Source organism: Eretmochelys imbricata, chromosome 1 (assembly GCF_965152235.1).
Source record: "Eretmochelys imbricata isolate rEreImb1 chromosome 1, rEreImb1.hap1, whole genome shotgun sequence".
In the NCBI taxonomy this organism is placed as follows: domain Eukaryota; kingdom Metazoa; phylum Chordata; order Testudines; family Cheloniidae; genus Eretmochelys; species Eretmochelys imbricata.
The window spans coordinates 353153371-353170061 of NC_135572.1; the positions used below are offsets into that span (position 1 = coordinate 353153371).

Genomic DNA, 16691 nt, shown 5'->3' on the forward strand with positions numbered 1-16691 from the left:
AGACATGGTTAGTACATTAATTTTTTGCTTCTGCAGTCTTGGGTTTAAATTGTACCTGGAGCAGCAGTAGGTAATTTAGTTCAGCCATCTCTTTGGATAATCACTAACATCACAAAACCACTGTGAAACAGAGGGCTGTTTGGCACGACAGGCAGGCTTTGCTCAAGAACTAGGGGCCAGCAAATGAAATGAATGGGCAGCAGGTTTAAAACAAATAAAAGGACGTTCTTCGCATAGCGCATAGTCAACCTGTAGAACTCCTTGCCTGAGGAGGTTGTGAAGGCTAGAACTATAACAGGTTTTAAAAGAGAACTAGATAAATTCATGGAGGTTAAGTCCATTAATGGCTATTAGCCAGGATGGGTAAGGAATGGTGTCCCTAGCCTCTGTTTGTCAGAGGGTGGAGATGGATGGCAGGAGAGAAGTCACTTGATCATTACCTGTTAGGTTTCCTCCCTCCGGGGCACCTGGCATTGGCCACTGTCGGCAGACAGGATACTGGGCTGACCTTTGGTCTGACCTAGTCTGGCCATTCTTATGTTCTTATTATGTTGAAGTGCAGGCTAGGATTGGAGTAGTTCTGAGTGCTGCAGGTCAGGGTTCTTGGTGCCTTGGCAGAGAGAGGTGGAGGCTTAGATTGGAATACGAGTTGCAGGGGGGTGTGATGCGGTGCAGCATTGATATCTAGTGCAGGGAGAAGCTTGCCCTGGGTGTGCTTGCTCTGCACCTTGCTTCAGTTCTCTGGATCCTCAAAGTGCATAAAAACAAAATATCTTTCAATAGCAACTCCATGATCATAAAAAACATACAGATAATCAAAGTGAGGCATCGGGTTAAAGGCTGAATGTATTGCTCTGAGTGTTCATATTATTTTGCCCTGCATTATAGCTCTCTGCTCTCCCCATTCGCCAAGCATTGTACTTGCTGAAACAAAACCAGAGAAGCAGAGTGCTGGGCATTTTTCAGAAAACTCTTTTTACCTTGACACGAGTAATAATACTAATTATACTCTGCTTTTCTACAGTGCCTTCCCTCTCAGGGGCTCTCAGCACTTTACAAACATCACTTAAGGCTCACAACAGCACTGCAAAGGAAGTAAATATGAATGCCATTTTACTGAAGGGGAAACTGAAGCTCAGCTAGAAGAAGTGACTCCTTCCAGATCTCCCAGGGAGTTGTTGGTAGCTATAGGGTTTGATTAGCAAGTCTCCTGGTACCCAGCCATATGTGCTAGCTAATATTCCAGGGACCTTTCACCTGCTTATTAAAGAGACCAGAAGGAGGAACAATGCATACAGGGAATCAGGGTACATTTCTGGGAGTAAATGTTATGTGCCCAGAATCCAGCACAATTTGTTGTATGGGGGGGGGTTTATAATATAAATGGCACCAGTTACAGAAGCCACCATATAAAAATCTTTTACATTGATGTAGCACTTTCATTCCAAAAGCTCCCAGACTGCACTGCGTATTAAATATGAAGTATATACTGTGTACCACAATGTAGTCAGCACTGGGTGGAGATTAATAAATAGACAGCATACTACACAGTAGTGGGAAAAGAAGAAATGTCCAAGAGCAAGACCCCATTCTTATAGAAAGTGGCACAGTGTAGTCAAAGTCCACAAGGCTCAGAGAGGACCTGAGCTATTAAGGCTTTTAAGGCCTAATCTGAAAGATGCCAAACCACCCCCTTTCTCCCGGCCAGTAAACTGCATGGAACTCAATTTATGTAACTTGGAAGGATGAAGTGCTTAGAAGGATGAATCAAAGGGAACATTTATATGGGGGGAGCGGCGTGGTACATTGGCTTCATGTCTCATACTGTGCTAAATGTAGCAGAGCCAGAATTTTCTCTTCACACTGAAGTGCTATAAGGGAAAAGGCCTGTGTGTGTGTGTGTGTGTAGATTTATCTGATGAGATGTACTACGTGATGAATAAATAAGTGCCTCAAAAGGCCCAGCTCCCTTCACTATTTTTATGAATCATAGACTTTAAGGTCAGAAGGGACCATTATGATAGTCTAGTCTGACCTCCTGCACAACGCAGGCCACAGAATCTCACCGCCCCCCCGCCCCCCCACTCCTGTAACAAACCTCTAATCTATGTCTGAGCTATTGAAGTCCTCAAATCGTGGTTTAAAGACTTGGAGGTGCAGAGAATCCTCCAGCAAGTGACCTGTGCCCCACACTGCAGAGAAAGGCGAAAAATCCCCAGGGCCTCCGCCAATCTGCCCTGGAGGAAAATTCCTTCCCGACCCCAAATATGGTGACCAGCTAAACCCTGAGCACGTGGGCAAGACTCACCAGCCAGACACCCAGGAAAGAATTCTCTGTAGTAACTCAGATCCCACTCCATCTAACGTCTCATCACAGGCCATTGTTCGTATCTACCGCTAATAGTTAAAGATCATTTAATTGCCAAAATTATGCTATCCCATGATATCATACCTTCCATAAACTTATCAAGCTTAGTCTTGAAGCCAGATAGGTCTTTTGCCCCCACTGCTTCCGTTGGAAGGCTGATCCAGAACTTCGCTCCTCTGATGGTTAGAAACCTTTGTCTAATTTCAAGTCTAAACTTCCTGATGGCCAGTTTATATCCATTTGTTCTTGTGTCCACATTGGTACTGAGCTTAAATAATTCTTCTCCCTCCTTGGTATTTATCCCTCTGATATATTTATAGAGCGCAATCATATTTCCCCTCAGCCTTCTTTTGGTTAGCCTAACCAAGCCAAGCTCTTTGAGTCTCCTTTCATAAGACAGGTTTTCCATTCCTCAGATCATCCTGGTAGCCCTTCTCTGTACCTGTTCCAGTTTGAATTCATCCTTCTTAAACATGGGAGACCAGAACTGCACACAGTATTCCAGGTGAGGTCTCACTAGTGCCTTGTATAACGGTACTAACACCTCCTTATCTCTACTGGAAATACCTCGCCTGATGCATCCCAAGACCGCATTCGCTTTTTTCACAGCCATATCACATTGGCGGCTCGTAGTCATCCTGTGATCATCCAATACTGCGAGGTCCTTCTCCTCCTCTGTTACTTCCAAGTGATGCGTCCCCAGTTTATAACTAAAATTCTTGTTATTAATCCCTAAATGCATGATCTTGCACTTCTCACTATTAAATTTCAGCCTATTACTATTACTCCAGTTTACAAGGTCGTCCAGATCTTCCTGTATGATATCCTGGTCCTTCTCTGTATTGGCAATACCTCCCAGCTTTGTGTCATCCACAGACTTTATTAGCACACTCCCACTTTTTATGCCGAGGTCAGTAATAAAAAGATTAAATAAGATTGGTCCCAAAACCGATCCCTGAGCAACTCCACTGGGAACCTCCTTCCAGCCTGACAGTTCACCTTTCATTGTGACCCATTGTAGTCTCCCCTTTAACCACCTTTCAATTTTCATATTGATCCCCATCTTTTCAAATTTAGCTAATAATTCCCCATGTGGACCATATCAAATGCCTTACTGAAATCGAGGTAAATTAGATCCACTGCGTTTCCTTTGTCTAAAAAATCTGTTACCTTCTCAAAGAAGGAGATCAGGTTGGTTTGACACGATCTACCTTTTGTAAAACCATGTTGTATTTTGTCCTAATTACCATTGACCTCAATGTCCTTAACTACTTTCTCCTTCAAAATTTTTTCCCAAATCTTGCATACTACAGATGTTAAACTAACAGGCCTGTAGTTACCCAGATCACTTTTTTTTCCTTTCTTAAAAATAGGAACTATGTTAGCAATTCTCCAGACATATGGTACAACCCCTGAGTTTACAGATTCATTAACATTTTTTGCTAATGGGCTTGCAATTTCATATACCAATTCCTTTAATATTCTTGGATGAAGATTATCTGGGCCCCCTGGTTTAGTCCCATTAAGCTGTTCAAGTTTGGCTTCTACCTTGGATGTCGTAATATCTACCTCCATATCCTCCTTCCCATTTGTCATCCTACCATTATCCCTAAGCCCCTCATTAGCCTTATTAAAGACTGAGGCAAAGTATTTGTTTAGATATTGGGCCATGCCTAGATTATCCTTAACCTCCACTCCATCCTCAGTGTTTAGTGGTCCCACTTCTTCTTTCTTTGTTTTTTTTTCTTATTTATATGGCTATAGAACCTTTTACTATTGGTTTTAATTCCTTTTGCAAGGTCCAACTCTACTTGACTTTTAGCCTTTCTCACTTTATGCCTACATATTCTGACCTCAATAAGGTAGCTTTCCTTGCTGATCCCTCCCATATTCCACTCCTTGTAGGCTTTCTGCTTTTTCTTAATCACCTCTCTGAGATGCTTGCTCATCCAGCTTGGTCTACAACTCCTGCCTATGAATTTGTTCCCCTTTCTTGGGATACAGGCTTCTGATAGTTTCTGCAACTTTGACTTGAAGTAATTCCAGGCCTCCTCCACCTTTAGATCCACAAATTCTTCAGTCCAATCCACTTCCCTAACTAATTACCTTAATCTTTTAAAGTTAGCTCTTTTGAAATCAAAAACCCTAGCAGGAGTTCAGAAAAGAATGAAGATGCTGAATGCTGGGTTAACTTTGTTTGTGGAGAATTGAGAAGTCCCCTCCTTTCCCAGTTCTGTTACTAACGCTTTGCTTTCCGATGCAAATTTCTTAAAATATACTCTGCTGGGATGATTTTAAACTTGATGCTGGGATCCATGTCACAATTCACTGGTGTCCCTGGCTTGTTTTTGCCAGTAAAGAAGTACATTGTATGTTGGTCATCATGAATAATCAAAAAGCCCAGTACCGGTGAATTAGAGCAATATCGTCAGTCATTTCTGAATAGTCACCCAGAGAGGCATCACAGTGGCTGTGTGACACAGAAAGAGAGGAAAAAGGAGTGCCAGCATCAGCAAGTTGTTAAGTTGCCCAGCTGGCAGTGAATCCTACGTGGTGGAGAGTAAATGTAAAGCAGGCTACACAACCCAGCCCTAGTGGTGAAGTCATCGTGAATTGCTTTAGTAGAGCTTGGAAATACAGCCATTTCTCATTTTGGGTGCGTCCGCACTACTGAATTAACTGAAGTGATCCAACCCTCAGTTACTTCCCTCATGTTAGCCGGTCATGAAGGGAGAGCGGCAACACTGCAAAATAGCAGCTGAGTTATGCGGAGGTGGTTGCAATGTCCTGCAATCACATTGGCCCTGTACTCACGTGGCACTAAGACTTCTGCGGACACACCCCATGGGTTATAGTTGCCACAGTTAACTGTGCCACTCTGTGAATGCTCTTGCATCGTGTGAGAGAATTTGTCTGCCCTTCTGGGGTCAGGGGCAGAAATTGTACGAACCAGGCGAATCACAACATTTAACCAGTTCTGGGTAACTGTACTCTTTGCCAGTGTGGAAAGGCATGGATCCAGCTCAGAATGGTGACACAAGGGCAAGTCTCATTTTGGGGAAAGGAGGAAGAAGTGGGGCACAAGACACAGCTGTGTATGATTTGGCGATGGCTTGGTGCCGTGAGAAAGATACAGCATACTTCCTTAAAGGGTCTGTGCAAGCTCTCCTTAAGGAGTGGAGACAGTGGGTGCAGGTTCTGATAGCAGATAAATTCCCTTATACTGAGTGGTGGCAGTGGTCTAGGTCCACAAGCACAACATGGTGGGACTACATTGTCACGTAGACCTTTACTGACCAGGAATGGGCCCAGAATTTACATAGGAGGATGGCTTTGTTCCTGGAGCTGTGTGAGGAGCTCACCTCGTCCTGCAAGGACACAGGGATGAGAGACATTGTACCAGTCCAGAAATGAATTGCTATTACGCAGTAGAAGCTGGCTATCCTGGTTTATTACAGATTTATGGCTAAACAGTTTGGTGTTGGCAAGTCAACTGTTAGTTCTGGGGTAGTGGATGTTTACCAGGCAATTATTGCTTTGATTCTTCCACCAGGTATAGGGAGAAGTAACATGGTAATAGTATCTAGCGATAGAAATGGAATAAAGTTAGACTTTGGATGCTATAAACTTCACAGGACCATAGTCCACTCTCAGGTACACCAGTGGAAATAGGGAAGAACTCCTGTGAAACCAGTAGCTTTACATGGTTGTAACTGGGATCAGAATCTGGCACAGATGACCCTGGAGTTTCTCCCAAATTTCCATTGCTAGTATCTGAATAATAGAAATCAGAGACAGAAAAGAAGTGTCTGTTAGGTCATTTAAATCCATTCCTCTGCCAGCATTCTCCATGATATATTTTCCAGTGCTTTGCCCCGACGGTGACATTTATATCCTTTTCACAGCTTTCCTTACACAATAATGGTTTTCAGTTCTTCTGTCTTGCTGCTTTTGAAACAAAGCTGACTTTCTTATGGAGGGTCAGAAAACTGCTTCAGTTTACCACCTTAGGAAGAATCACCTCTGAATATCAGTTAAGTTCTGGCAGCTGCCAAACAACTCGAGATATGCAGCAGCTTCCTGAAGCTTGCTGGTGCCCTCACAAGATATTAGAGGATAGATAATGTGTGATCTGAGTGGTAGTCAAATAACCTTTCCCAAAACTTTTTATCAGGCTGGATCTTGCTAATGTTTGCAATACGTTAATTACACTGTGCAGGCTTTGTTGTGGAAATCATTACTTCTGTAATGAGATCCACCTCCAACATGATTAAAATAAAAAGAGAGGGAGAGAGGCTTTGGAGCAATGAATCTGAACTCAACTGAATCAGAGCAGAAAGATATTTTCACTAATGCCTAAGCTTGTTAATGAAGATTTCCTGTGTTAGGAGACTGCTGAGATCCAGACCAGGTGGACCAAAAACTAATATCTACCATAGCATAGCCCTCCTTTTTAGTGGGGTCTTTTGTCTCTTGGATGCACATGCCTACTTCCTATTAAAGTAAATGGGACTGGCTTGATTGCATAGAGATGAGAATTAGGCCCTCTGGGTTAAAACTGGAAATGGACTTTGTTGTAATGCAGTACTACTGTTAAAATGAGCTAGCCAAGTAATGAGGGGAATAGATGCCTTTGCTACATCAGGTCCCCCTCTCCTATGTATCTACAATGTCTAATTCAGGGCTCAATGGGAAAGACTCTCATTGACTTCAGTGGTAGTTGGATGACGTCCTTATGAGCGGAGACCTTTTTTTGTGTCAGTAAAGTGAAGCTCATGCCTGTGGCTCTGTAGAAATAACTGGGAGAAGCCAGCTAAACCTGCGTAGCGTTACGGTTTACAGGTATGCTATGGTTTTGAGAGTATAACCCATGCTTACATAGTGTGACTTCTGTACCCCTCTAGTGACTAGTCCACATATAGACACTTATGAATCGGCTACAGCCTTTGAATTATGGAACATGGGGTCTTTAGCTTAGGCAGTAAATGCTCATACTTTTTACATCCAGAGTTCCTGGGTCCAAGGAGCCCTGGCTAATCATCCTATGCTCTAACCACTAACAATACTCCCCACTTTGATTCAATATAAGAAACAGTATTCTATCGTAGAGGCATTTCAGCTAATCTAGAAATTTGTGATCTGCAGGAATTAGCTAGTTACTAAACAATAGCTGATTCAGCACAAATTAATTGTAAAATACACCTTTTATTCTCTGTACTCATGTGGCCTCCATCACCATAATATCTCAGTACCTCACAAACATTAACAAATGTATCCTCACAGTACCCCTGGGAAGATAGGAAGTCTTATTACCCTCATTTTATAGATGGGAAATGGGGGCAGAGAGAGAGAAAACTTGCCCAAGAGTCACACAGGGAGTCTGTGATAGAACAAGTAATGGAATCCAAACCGCCTGGATCATAGTGCCTTAGTCACAAGACCATCATCCTTCCTCCCTTATACTGCTATAGGGACAAATCCTGAAGTATTTACTCATCCAAAAAGCTTGTTGAAGCCAGTGACTGTTTTTCCTGAGTAGGGACTTCTGATTTGATAGATTTTCAGGCTGGAAGGGACCATTACGGTAATCTATTGCCTAAAATACCCTACAGAATTCGGCCCCATCATGTTTCACTGAACATAAGTTCAATTCCAACTGGTACTGCAATGTATTACAGGGGCAAATGCTGTATATAAGCCTCTCCCATACTTCTCTATCAGGTGTATTTTAGTCTTGACTGGCAAACTCTGTTTTCCCAGCACTGAGCAGAGATTAGCCACCCAGCCAAAATGTGCACTGCTTTTGTGATATGGGCAGAAGCTGGTGACCTCAGCCAGGATTTGAAGACAGGTCTCTGCACTCTCTACTACTTTAGACCACAGAAGAGTTAACTTACATTAAATTGACACCTAGTTACTTGGATGACAGATGCCTAAGATTTAGTGGTCTCCCCTTAAAGCTTGCCAGTTTTCTTAAATAACTGTTACCTCAACATTTTGCCACATTGCCTGGGTACATCCTATAGTTAGTCCAGGGAATCCTTCAGATACTGACGTCAACTTAAGTATTTATCTCAGAGGAAGCTGACAAGCTTTAAATACGACCATCATGGACAGATCTCCAGCAAGGAGTTGTGCCTACACCTTCCGTTAGCTTGTGCTCTGTCATCTAGATGAGAGCTTGGGCTTCCATTTCCTATGTACTATTCCCTTCACACAGTCTTTTCATGTAGACAGCTGGTTTATCTTTGATATGGTTAAGGTATTTATCATTAGCACCTTCCCCAGAGATATATCAATTCAATGGTAACTGCTAATACTGTAATCAAAATAATTCCCAATGGTCTAGTTTTTCTGTGGAAATACTGTGCATTCCATCATTTTAGTATCTACTCAACTGATGGGTCTTCAATGGCAAATGATCTCTGGTGTACCCACAATGGTGGATGTTTTATATTTATTGTATTTATTATACAACATACATATGTAATGATCAGAACCACTTGACACTTCAAGAGCCTTAATGGGATTTCACTTCAAGAGCAAAGAAAGGAATAGGAGGATGAAATGGAATGAGGATTGTGTTGAGAATTGTGTTCTATTCCAACCAGATTGTTTTGTCAACCAATTTAGTACATGAAATAGCTTTTTGGGGGGATGGAAAAAAGCAAGCCAATGATTTCATTGTAAGCAGAGTGTATTATAAGCAGCTCCGTAGTACCAGTTTCATGGAATGTTGTTTAATCACTTCTCTCCCCATGCCATACTGTCATAGCTGCAGTCAATAGGGACATTTGATCTGAGTCCCCCTAGTTATAAAGGAGAGAGGATGTCTGGCAGGATGTTCTCTGTGTAGGTTCTATAATGTATTAAGTATCTGAAGGGTGTGATCACCCAGGAGGAAGAAAAAATTGTGTAAGGTGGCACAGGGGCATAACAGGATGAAATGAAGAGAAGGAAATTTAGACTTAATATCACAGAAAACGTCCCAATAGTGAGATCTATCAAGCTTTGGAATATTTTATCAAGGGAAGTGCTGAAAACACCCACCACTTGGGATATTAAAATGTAGACAAGACAAAGTATTCAACAGTGTAACGAAGGGAACAATTCTGCACCAGCAAGGGGATTGACTGAATAACCCAGTTTGTTTTAATCATCTCTTATTTCAGTTTTTAGGGTTAAACTTCAAAATTTTATTTTGTTATTAGATAAATATGTACACAGGGCGACAGGGAAGCAGTTTAAGTGTCAACCTGTGAAGTAGAAATGAAAGTACAGAAAATCAGGGATGCAAAAATTCTACTGGCTCACCTAGTCTATCCACTATGCTGTTGTAAGATTGGTCCCTAGGGAATGTTTTCCAATGCATTGTACAGTCTTGTTCTGAATAGTATGAAGCTTCCACCACTTCCTGGGGGTGCCTATTTCACAACCTCGTACACTTCACAGTTTATTAATTCCTCCTCCTAATCAATCTAAAATTACCTTAAAGGCTGGAAAATGATTTTGGGAAAGCCATTCACAATGAAAAGCTTTTTAAACACCCCTCTTCTGCTGTGTTGCATACAGTGAATTGAACAGATTTGTGTATGTACTGTCAGTTGCTCTATTTGTCTACCCTTAGATTGTGATCTTCTCCTAGCTGATGCTGTCCCTTCTTGAATGTATGAAAAGCACCTACCACATCATGGGAACTACCATACATTATTATTAATTATAATAATACAAAATAGTCTACAGTGAAATAAACATGAAATGATTCTGGAGAAGTTGAGTGGGGATTAGCTAATAGATAATAGGCAGGTTTTTCAAAAGCACCTAAGTAACTTAGGAGTACAAATCCTATTGACTTTCAATGGGACTTGTGCTCCTAAGTGATTTAGGTGCTTTTGAAAATCCAACCCAGTTGTTTGTTTTGGGGGCACTTTCGGATAATAGCTTCATTAGTTAAATCAGGGTAGGCTTAACTGAAGTTGCTGGTGTTACTGGAATTCAGTGAGGCATTTTCTATATTTTTAATTACATTTCTTTTTATTAGAGGTTTAATAACAAAAGGAATAAACACCTAAGCATGAGAAGAATGATATAAGTTTCTGAATCAATCTTCTTTTTAAAACACATACAGCATAGGTAAGGCAGCCATCAAAGTTGGGAGTTAGAATGACTTAAATATTCTGAAATGATGTGCTTTTTTAAAAAATCCAAACGACTGTCATTTGCAAAAAGGCACTTCATTTTACCTAAAGTGCTTTTCTGTCTACAGGGAACACTTAATTGTAGTCACAAATCACCTCAAATGCTTTCATAGAGAGATAAAACAAGTTAAATTTGTATATTACTCTGCAAGTGCAGGTTGTGAATTGGATATGAGATGCAGATTTCCGTTTTTCCTCATCTTTTCAGGATCTCCATCCCATGCAGACATTTCACAAAAATGTATATCTGATCAGTTGAATCCCACTTAGCTTCATTAGGATTTTGGACAATTAACCTGGAGTATATGCAGTGACCATGGTCCAGCATCTGATGGTGTGCTTGGTTTGCATTTTTATTTGGAGAAAGCTTTGGAGCATTTTACAGAAGAAGGAATGCAGTTATGTTAAGTAAGTGTAATTACCAAGTGTTAGGGGAATGTTCTTGATGCGCCATATGACTTATTCTCACCCATCAAGAGAATGCACCCCACAGTGTGTTAACCTTTATGGGTTTTTCTTCAATTTTCATGTGCCAGTGAGAGATGGTTTTAAATGAGGCTGTTGATAGTGTTTCTTGAATCCCTTGTAAATTGCATCTGAAGGGTTCTTTTTCTAGTAAAACAATCTAAGCAGACCGTTTGAATCAAACCTCTTCCTCTGAGGCTTCATCCCTTCTTTATGGTCCTGTTTGGCAGCAAAGTGTATCTAAAATCTCACTCTTCGGAGAATGAAACGAAAATAGTAACTGTTGAAATGATGTATCATTGAGCCATTTTCACCATCATGATGATTTCTTATGGGTTTTTTTATTTGGATTTATGGAAATGCATCTGATTCCAGAGGCCCATTGGCACACAGTCATGTGTGCATCACACACTTGGCTGTGCCTCATTTGAGGGTTTTAATCCAGAGTCAGAAGTTTTCAATGATTTAATTTTTAAACCGTTTTATATTTGGTGAGTTTTTCACTCAAAATGACATTTCTTATCCTCTTCTCTGGGTGGGATGACTGAGGGGGTGAGTTGAGTGAGGAGGATTTTTGGAAGGCATTCCTGTGAAGATATTTATTTAATTATGATGGTCATTCAGTCAAACGTCTCATGTCTGTTGTAAAGATCAGAAAGTGCCTAGAGTTCAGATAGATATTGTCATAAACTGAAATAAATAATAGTGTATATACATGCCTGTCTGTCTATAAAATATTATCGGTCAGGCTGGGAGCTGAGTAGGACTTTCCCTGAAATTGCAGCTCTTGGCTGTTTCAAGCTGTTCAGGTCCAGCCATCTGAACTGAGAGTGGGAAGACTCTCTTTCCTGAGCTCTCAATGGGACATACCCCTGCTGGGCCCAGGTCTGTGGGGGATGAAGCTGCCTAAGTCAAATGGAGAAGGGTCAGAAGGAAGAATGGCACAGGGAGGACAGGGAATGTGGGCGGAGGGGTGACTGGTGGCCAGGTTGCTGGGTAGGGTTGCCAACCCCTGCCCTGCCTCTTCCCTCAAGGCCCTGGCCCCGTCGCTCTTCTTCCCTCCTCCCCTCTCTCGCTGTGTTTCCATTCTTCCCCCCTCCTCCCCTCTACCTAGGGCAGGAGGGACTAGCCTGCAGAGCCAGGGCTGGGAGCTGCAGCCTCCCAATGCAGGTAGGAGGCAGCCCCGGCTGAGTAGGAGCTGGTGGGGGTGGTGACCTGGCACCTCCCCGCCCGCAGTAACCAGACTTTGCATGTCTGGTCAGGTGCCCTTTTCGACCAAACTTTTCTGTCAGAAACTGGTCACCTGGCCACCCTATTGCTGTGAGATAGACAGATCAATTAAGGACGTGGGTGGGGAGAAACAGGGATTGGCTGGGCATGGAGACTGAGGAGACGCGGCTGGGGAGCTGGCAGGAACAGGGAGTAGGTGGGGCAAGCAGATTGGGACTAAATATGGGTGGCGACTGGGACTGGGTCAGGGAGTCCAGAAGAATGAGACCGAGGATTTGTTGGGCAAGGAGTCTGAGATTGGGGCTGGATTAGGTAAGGAGAATGGGCCTGGGACAAGCCATGGGGTGAAAGTGACCAGACTGGGTCACAAGGACAGACTGGTGGTAGTGGAGTAGCAGGGATCACATTTGGGGGCAGTGGGCAGACAAGTCTGTACCCATTAGATCACATGCCCCTCTAGAGCCTGGAAGGGAACCCAAGGATCCTGAGTCTCATCGTTCTTCTGCTGTTAGCAACCATCTGTGAAATGCACTGGAAAAGTGCTCCATCCCTCGCTAGTGCTGATCCACACAGAGGATGACAACCAACTACTGCTATCTGTTATTCCATTAACTCAAGCCTCAGAGCTTGAGGTTCCAACCCTGCTGTTGAGTACACGACCTTGATTCATTCCCAGAGAGGGGCCATCTCGTTCACTGAAGGAGGGAGGAAACCTGTGAAAAAAATTGTACGTGAGCATGTAATTGAAGACCACATCATAATGCATACTGGCAAGGGGGCCAAACTAATGTTGTACAAATAACCTTCATTCTGACGTTCCCTCCCTTTTGAGTGCCTGACTTAGCAACCTTAATAATGTTCTTTTAATATAGGGGGTTTTGTGTGTCATATATTTTCCATGAGATCAGTTTTTTAGTGAGATCATAAATAGTGAGGGCAGGGGAAAATCACTTATAGCATCCACCCACACTGCTTAGCTGTTCCCTTTGAGATGTATTCAGACATCCTTATTAAGTTTTTACTCAGTCTTTTCTCATGCAAAATCCCCACTTACTTTAATGGAGTCTTTTGAACCAGTGAAAATTTCAGTTTAATATCATTTAATCCTACTGTCCTTGAATATTTGCAGTGATGGTTCCTCAACCATATCCCTCAGTCATCCATTCCACTGAGTATTTGCTTTGGCTCTTAATAACTTTTCTCTAATACTTAGCTTGAACTTTCTTTCCTTAGTTTTAGACCATTGTTCTTGGAAGCTTTGCTGAGTAGTCGTTAAGTTTCACACTCCCTAAATCATCTCTGCCTGTCAGCATTCACATGCACTGTGATTACTTTACAGTTCGCATCAAGTAAAATATAAATCCCTTAAAGCACCGTGGACATGCTTCTGGTCCTTACTGAATGATAATGAGCCACTGTCGCCCTATCTGTGCCAAGAAATCACATAATATTAGAACACATGGTTACCTAACCTGGTGTAGTTTCCTCATGTAGACAAGGTCTCCGGTGGTTGAAGTGGGAGTTCTTAGGAGAGTTTTGGGATAGAAATTAATGCACAAGGCTGAGAGCCAAGAATTCTGCGTCTAATCCTGGGTCTGATACCAACTCTTCCTGTGGCCTTCAGCAAGTCATTTACACCCCAATCCTACAGACAGTTACACACATGCTCAAATTGTAAACATGTGAGTAGTCCCTTTGACCTCCATGGCAGTATTCATCTGCTTAAAGCTTAGCATGCGCATATGCATTTGTGGAACAAGGCACTCTGCCTTGCTTTCCTTATCTGTAAAACAAGGATACAACTAGGGGCATCGGAAAGGTTAATTCTTATTTCTAAAATTACTTTCCAGATCAGAAATGCTCTGTAAGAAGCCCTGTATAAAGAAGGGTATCCATATAAAGAGTGATATGAACATTGCAAATAGATACAGGAACAAATATAAAGGCACAGTAGGTCACAGCTTAATCGTGACAAGCATCCGTTGAAGACGTCCGTAAATGTCAGTCCACAGAAGTTGGTGACATTGGGTGTGTTATTTCAGAGATAGGCCTCTTCTGCCTCTCTCTCTCTGCATGACTCTGCAATTTCTCTGGTGGATAACTTTATTCGCTTTATCAATCTGTGCAAACAAGGGAGTTGCCTTCCTTTGTGTTTCTTTCCTTGTGCTTTTTGCTGGGGGAAGTCGCACTGCAGCTCTGACAGTTGAGTGAATTTTCAAAGTTATCAGAGTGAATGGGTCCCCATGCAGATGATGCCTCACCCCATATGTGTCGTTTTAGACTGATGAAATCAGCAGAGTGTAAGCATTAGGGAACAAATGGTTTAAATCTGATAGAAATCATGCTGCTGAAATTGACAGGGGACACTCTATCAATCCTGCTAAGAGAAGTTACCTCATCTAGAGAACTACATGTGGAAGTAGAAAATATGGACAATTAAGAAAATCATATTGATCTGTTTGGGGGCATAGTAACTGCTAAGAAGTCACTGATAAATGCTGGAAATGTCAGAAATGCCTCCGTTCAAAAAATCCTTCCCATGCAGAGGAGGGATGGCCCAGTGGTTAAGGGACTGACTTGGGAGACTTAGGTTCAAATCCCAGCTCCACCAAAGGTTTCCTGTGTGACCTTTGGTGTATCATTTTGTCTCTCCGTGCCTCAATTCCCCCCTCCCCCCCCCCCCCCCCCAAAACAGAGTTAGTAGCACTGCCCTGCATCACCAGGGTGTGGTGAGCGTAAATACATTAAAGCCTGTAAGGTGCACAGATACTGCCGTAGTGGGAGCCATACAAGTACTATAGATTGATAAATCAATTAATTGTGACTTCTGTTGTTGTTGTTCTCATCACTTCAAGAAATAAAGAAAAAAATGACTTTCACTTCAGTCATTTTGGATGTAAATCCAATAAACCATCTTTGCCTTGAGGGTGTCACTTTATTGATGTGAGAGGAGGTGGTTCCTGGAAGAAGCGGCTGACTTGGCCAAGCAAATTATGTCAGTGAAATACAGATGTGTTGATGAAGGAGATGCTGAAATTTTTTAGGAGGGTGGGACATTAAGGGGGGCGGGGATATTTGGGAAAAGGTAGCATGCCTTCTGCATGCCGTGAATGTGATCCAATCACTTCTCCTGGAATAAAATAAAAATACATAGCACATATACAGCATTTTGCTTCCAGGGATCAATCAGTGCATTAGATGGGGCACTGTGCCCAAGTGGATAGAGCTCTGGACTGGAACACAGGAGATCTGGATTCTATACCTGGTTCTCAGCCTGGCTGGGTGACTTTGGGCATGGCATGTCATGTCACCTGTCTGTTTCTCACTTTCCCTGTCTATAAAATGGGAACAATGATACTAAACTCCTTTGTAAAGTGCTTTGAGATCTGCTGATGAAAAGCGCCATTTCAGAGTGAGGGATTGTTATTGTTAGAAATAAAGTGGAACATCATTATCCCCATTTTACAGAAAGGGAAACTGAGTCATGGACAGGCAAAATAAATGATTTGCCCAAGTTCACATGCAGGTCAGAATTTTCAAAAGTGACTAATGATTTTGGGTGCCTCCATTTTAAGTGGATTCCCAGCCCATTCTGAGGATCAGGAGCCTTTAAGGTATTTCAAATTGGGTACTGTCAAGGTCATAGCGGGGGGATAAACTCAGGAGTCCTGCCTGTGTCCAGTGCACTCTGTTAGAACTCCATTGCCTCTGAATCTTACAACTCTTCCCCGCCAGCTCCCATGGTTGACCCTATGTTCTCCCACTAGCTGTATGCTTGGGACGTTACAGTGTGTAGCTCATGGTAATTGTATTGTGTGACTAAGTATGATTTCCCTTTTTATATTTTAGATTTATTCAGGAGATTGAGCACGCCCTGGGCCTTGGCCCAACCAAACAATGTCCGCTCCGGGAGTTCCTCACCATGTACATCAAGAACATCTTCCTTAATCAAGTCCTAGCAGAGATCAACAAAGAGATAGAAGGTGTCACCAAGGCATCTGACCCCCTGAAGATATTGGCCAATGCGGACACCATGAAGATGCTAGGAGTGCAACGGCCTCTTCTTCAGGTAACCAAGCTGAGCGATTCGCCAGCGTTTTTCTGTTGTCCCATGCCTGTGGCTGTATTGGCAGCAGAAGCAGTGTGCAATTTGTTTTTTAGAGAGATGTTTTGCAAACTACACATGCCCTCCGATATTAAGTCCCCTTGATTTGGTGGCTTTTACCTATTTACTGTTTTGTACTCCCTAACTTTTGCATTGGTGCATGGAGGGAGGAGGTAACCAAACATGACACAATCTCTCCCTCGTCGTCCTTAGCTCTCTCCTTCGCAGGGACTATTACTTGACACACCTGGCTCTGATTTGAATGACTTCCTTACCTCGCCTTCGTTTTGAAACCAGCTTTCACTCCTGTGTTGCTCCCCTTGCA

At 42.6% G+C, this 16691-nt stretch overlaps 1 protein-coding gene across 5 annotated transcripts in view; it reads left to right on the plus strand.

Moving 5' to 3' along the window:
* EXOC4 (exocyst complex component 4) overlaps positions 1 to 16691 on the plus strand; it is a 595663-nt gene that overhangs the window by 417340 nt on the left and 161632 nt on the right. For all 5 annotated transcript variants that reach the window (XM_077837141.1, XM_077837147.1, XM_077837165.1 and 2 more), the window contains exon 11: positions 16111 to 16330. In XM_077837141.1, the coding sequence (XP_077693267.1) occupies positions 16111 to 16330 (220 nt within the window). The remainder of the gene's footprint in view (positions 1 to 16110; positions 16331 to 16691) is intronic.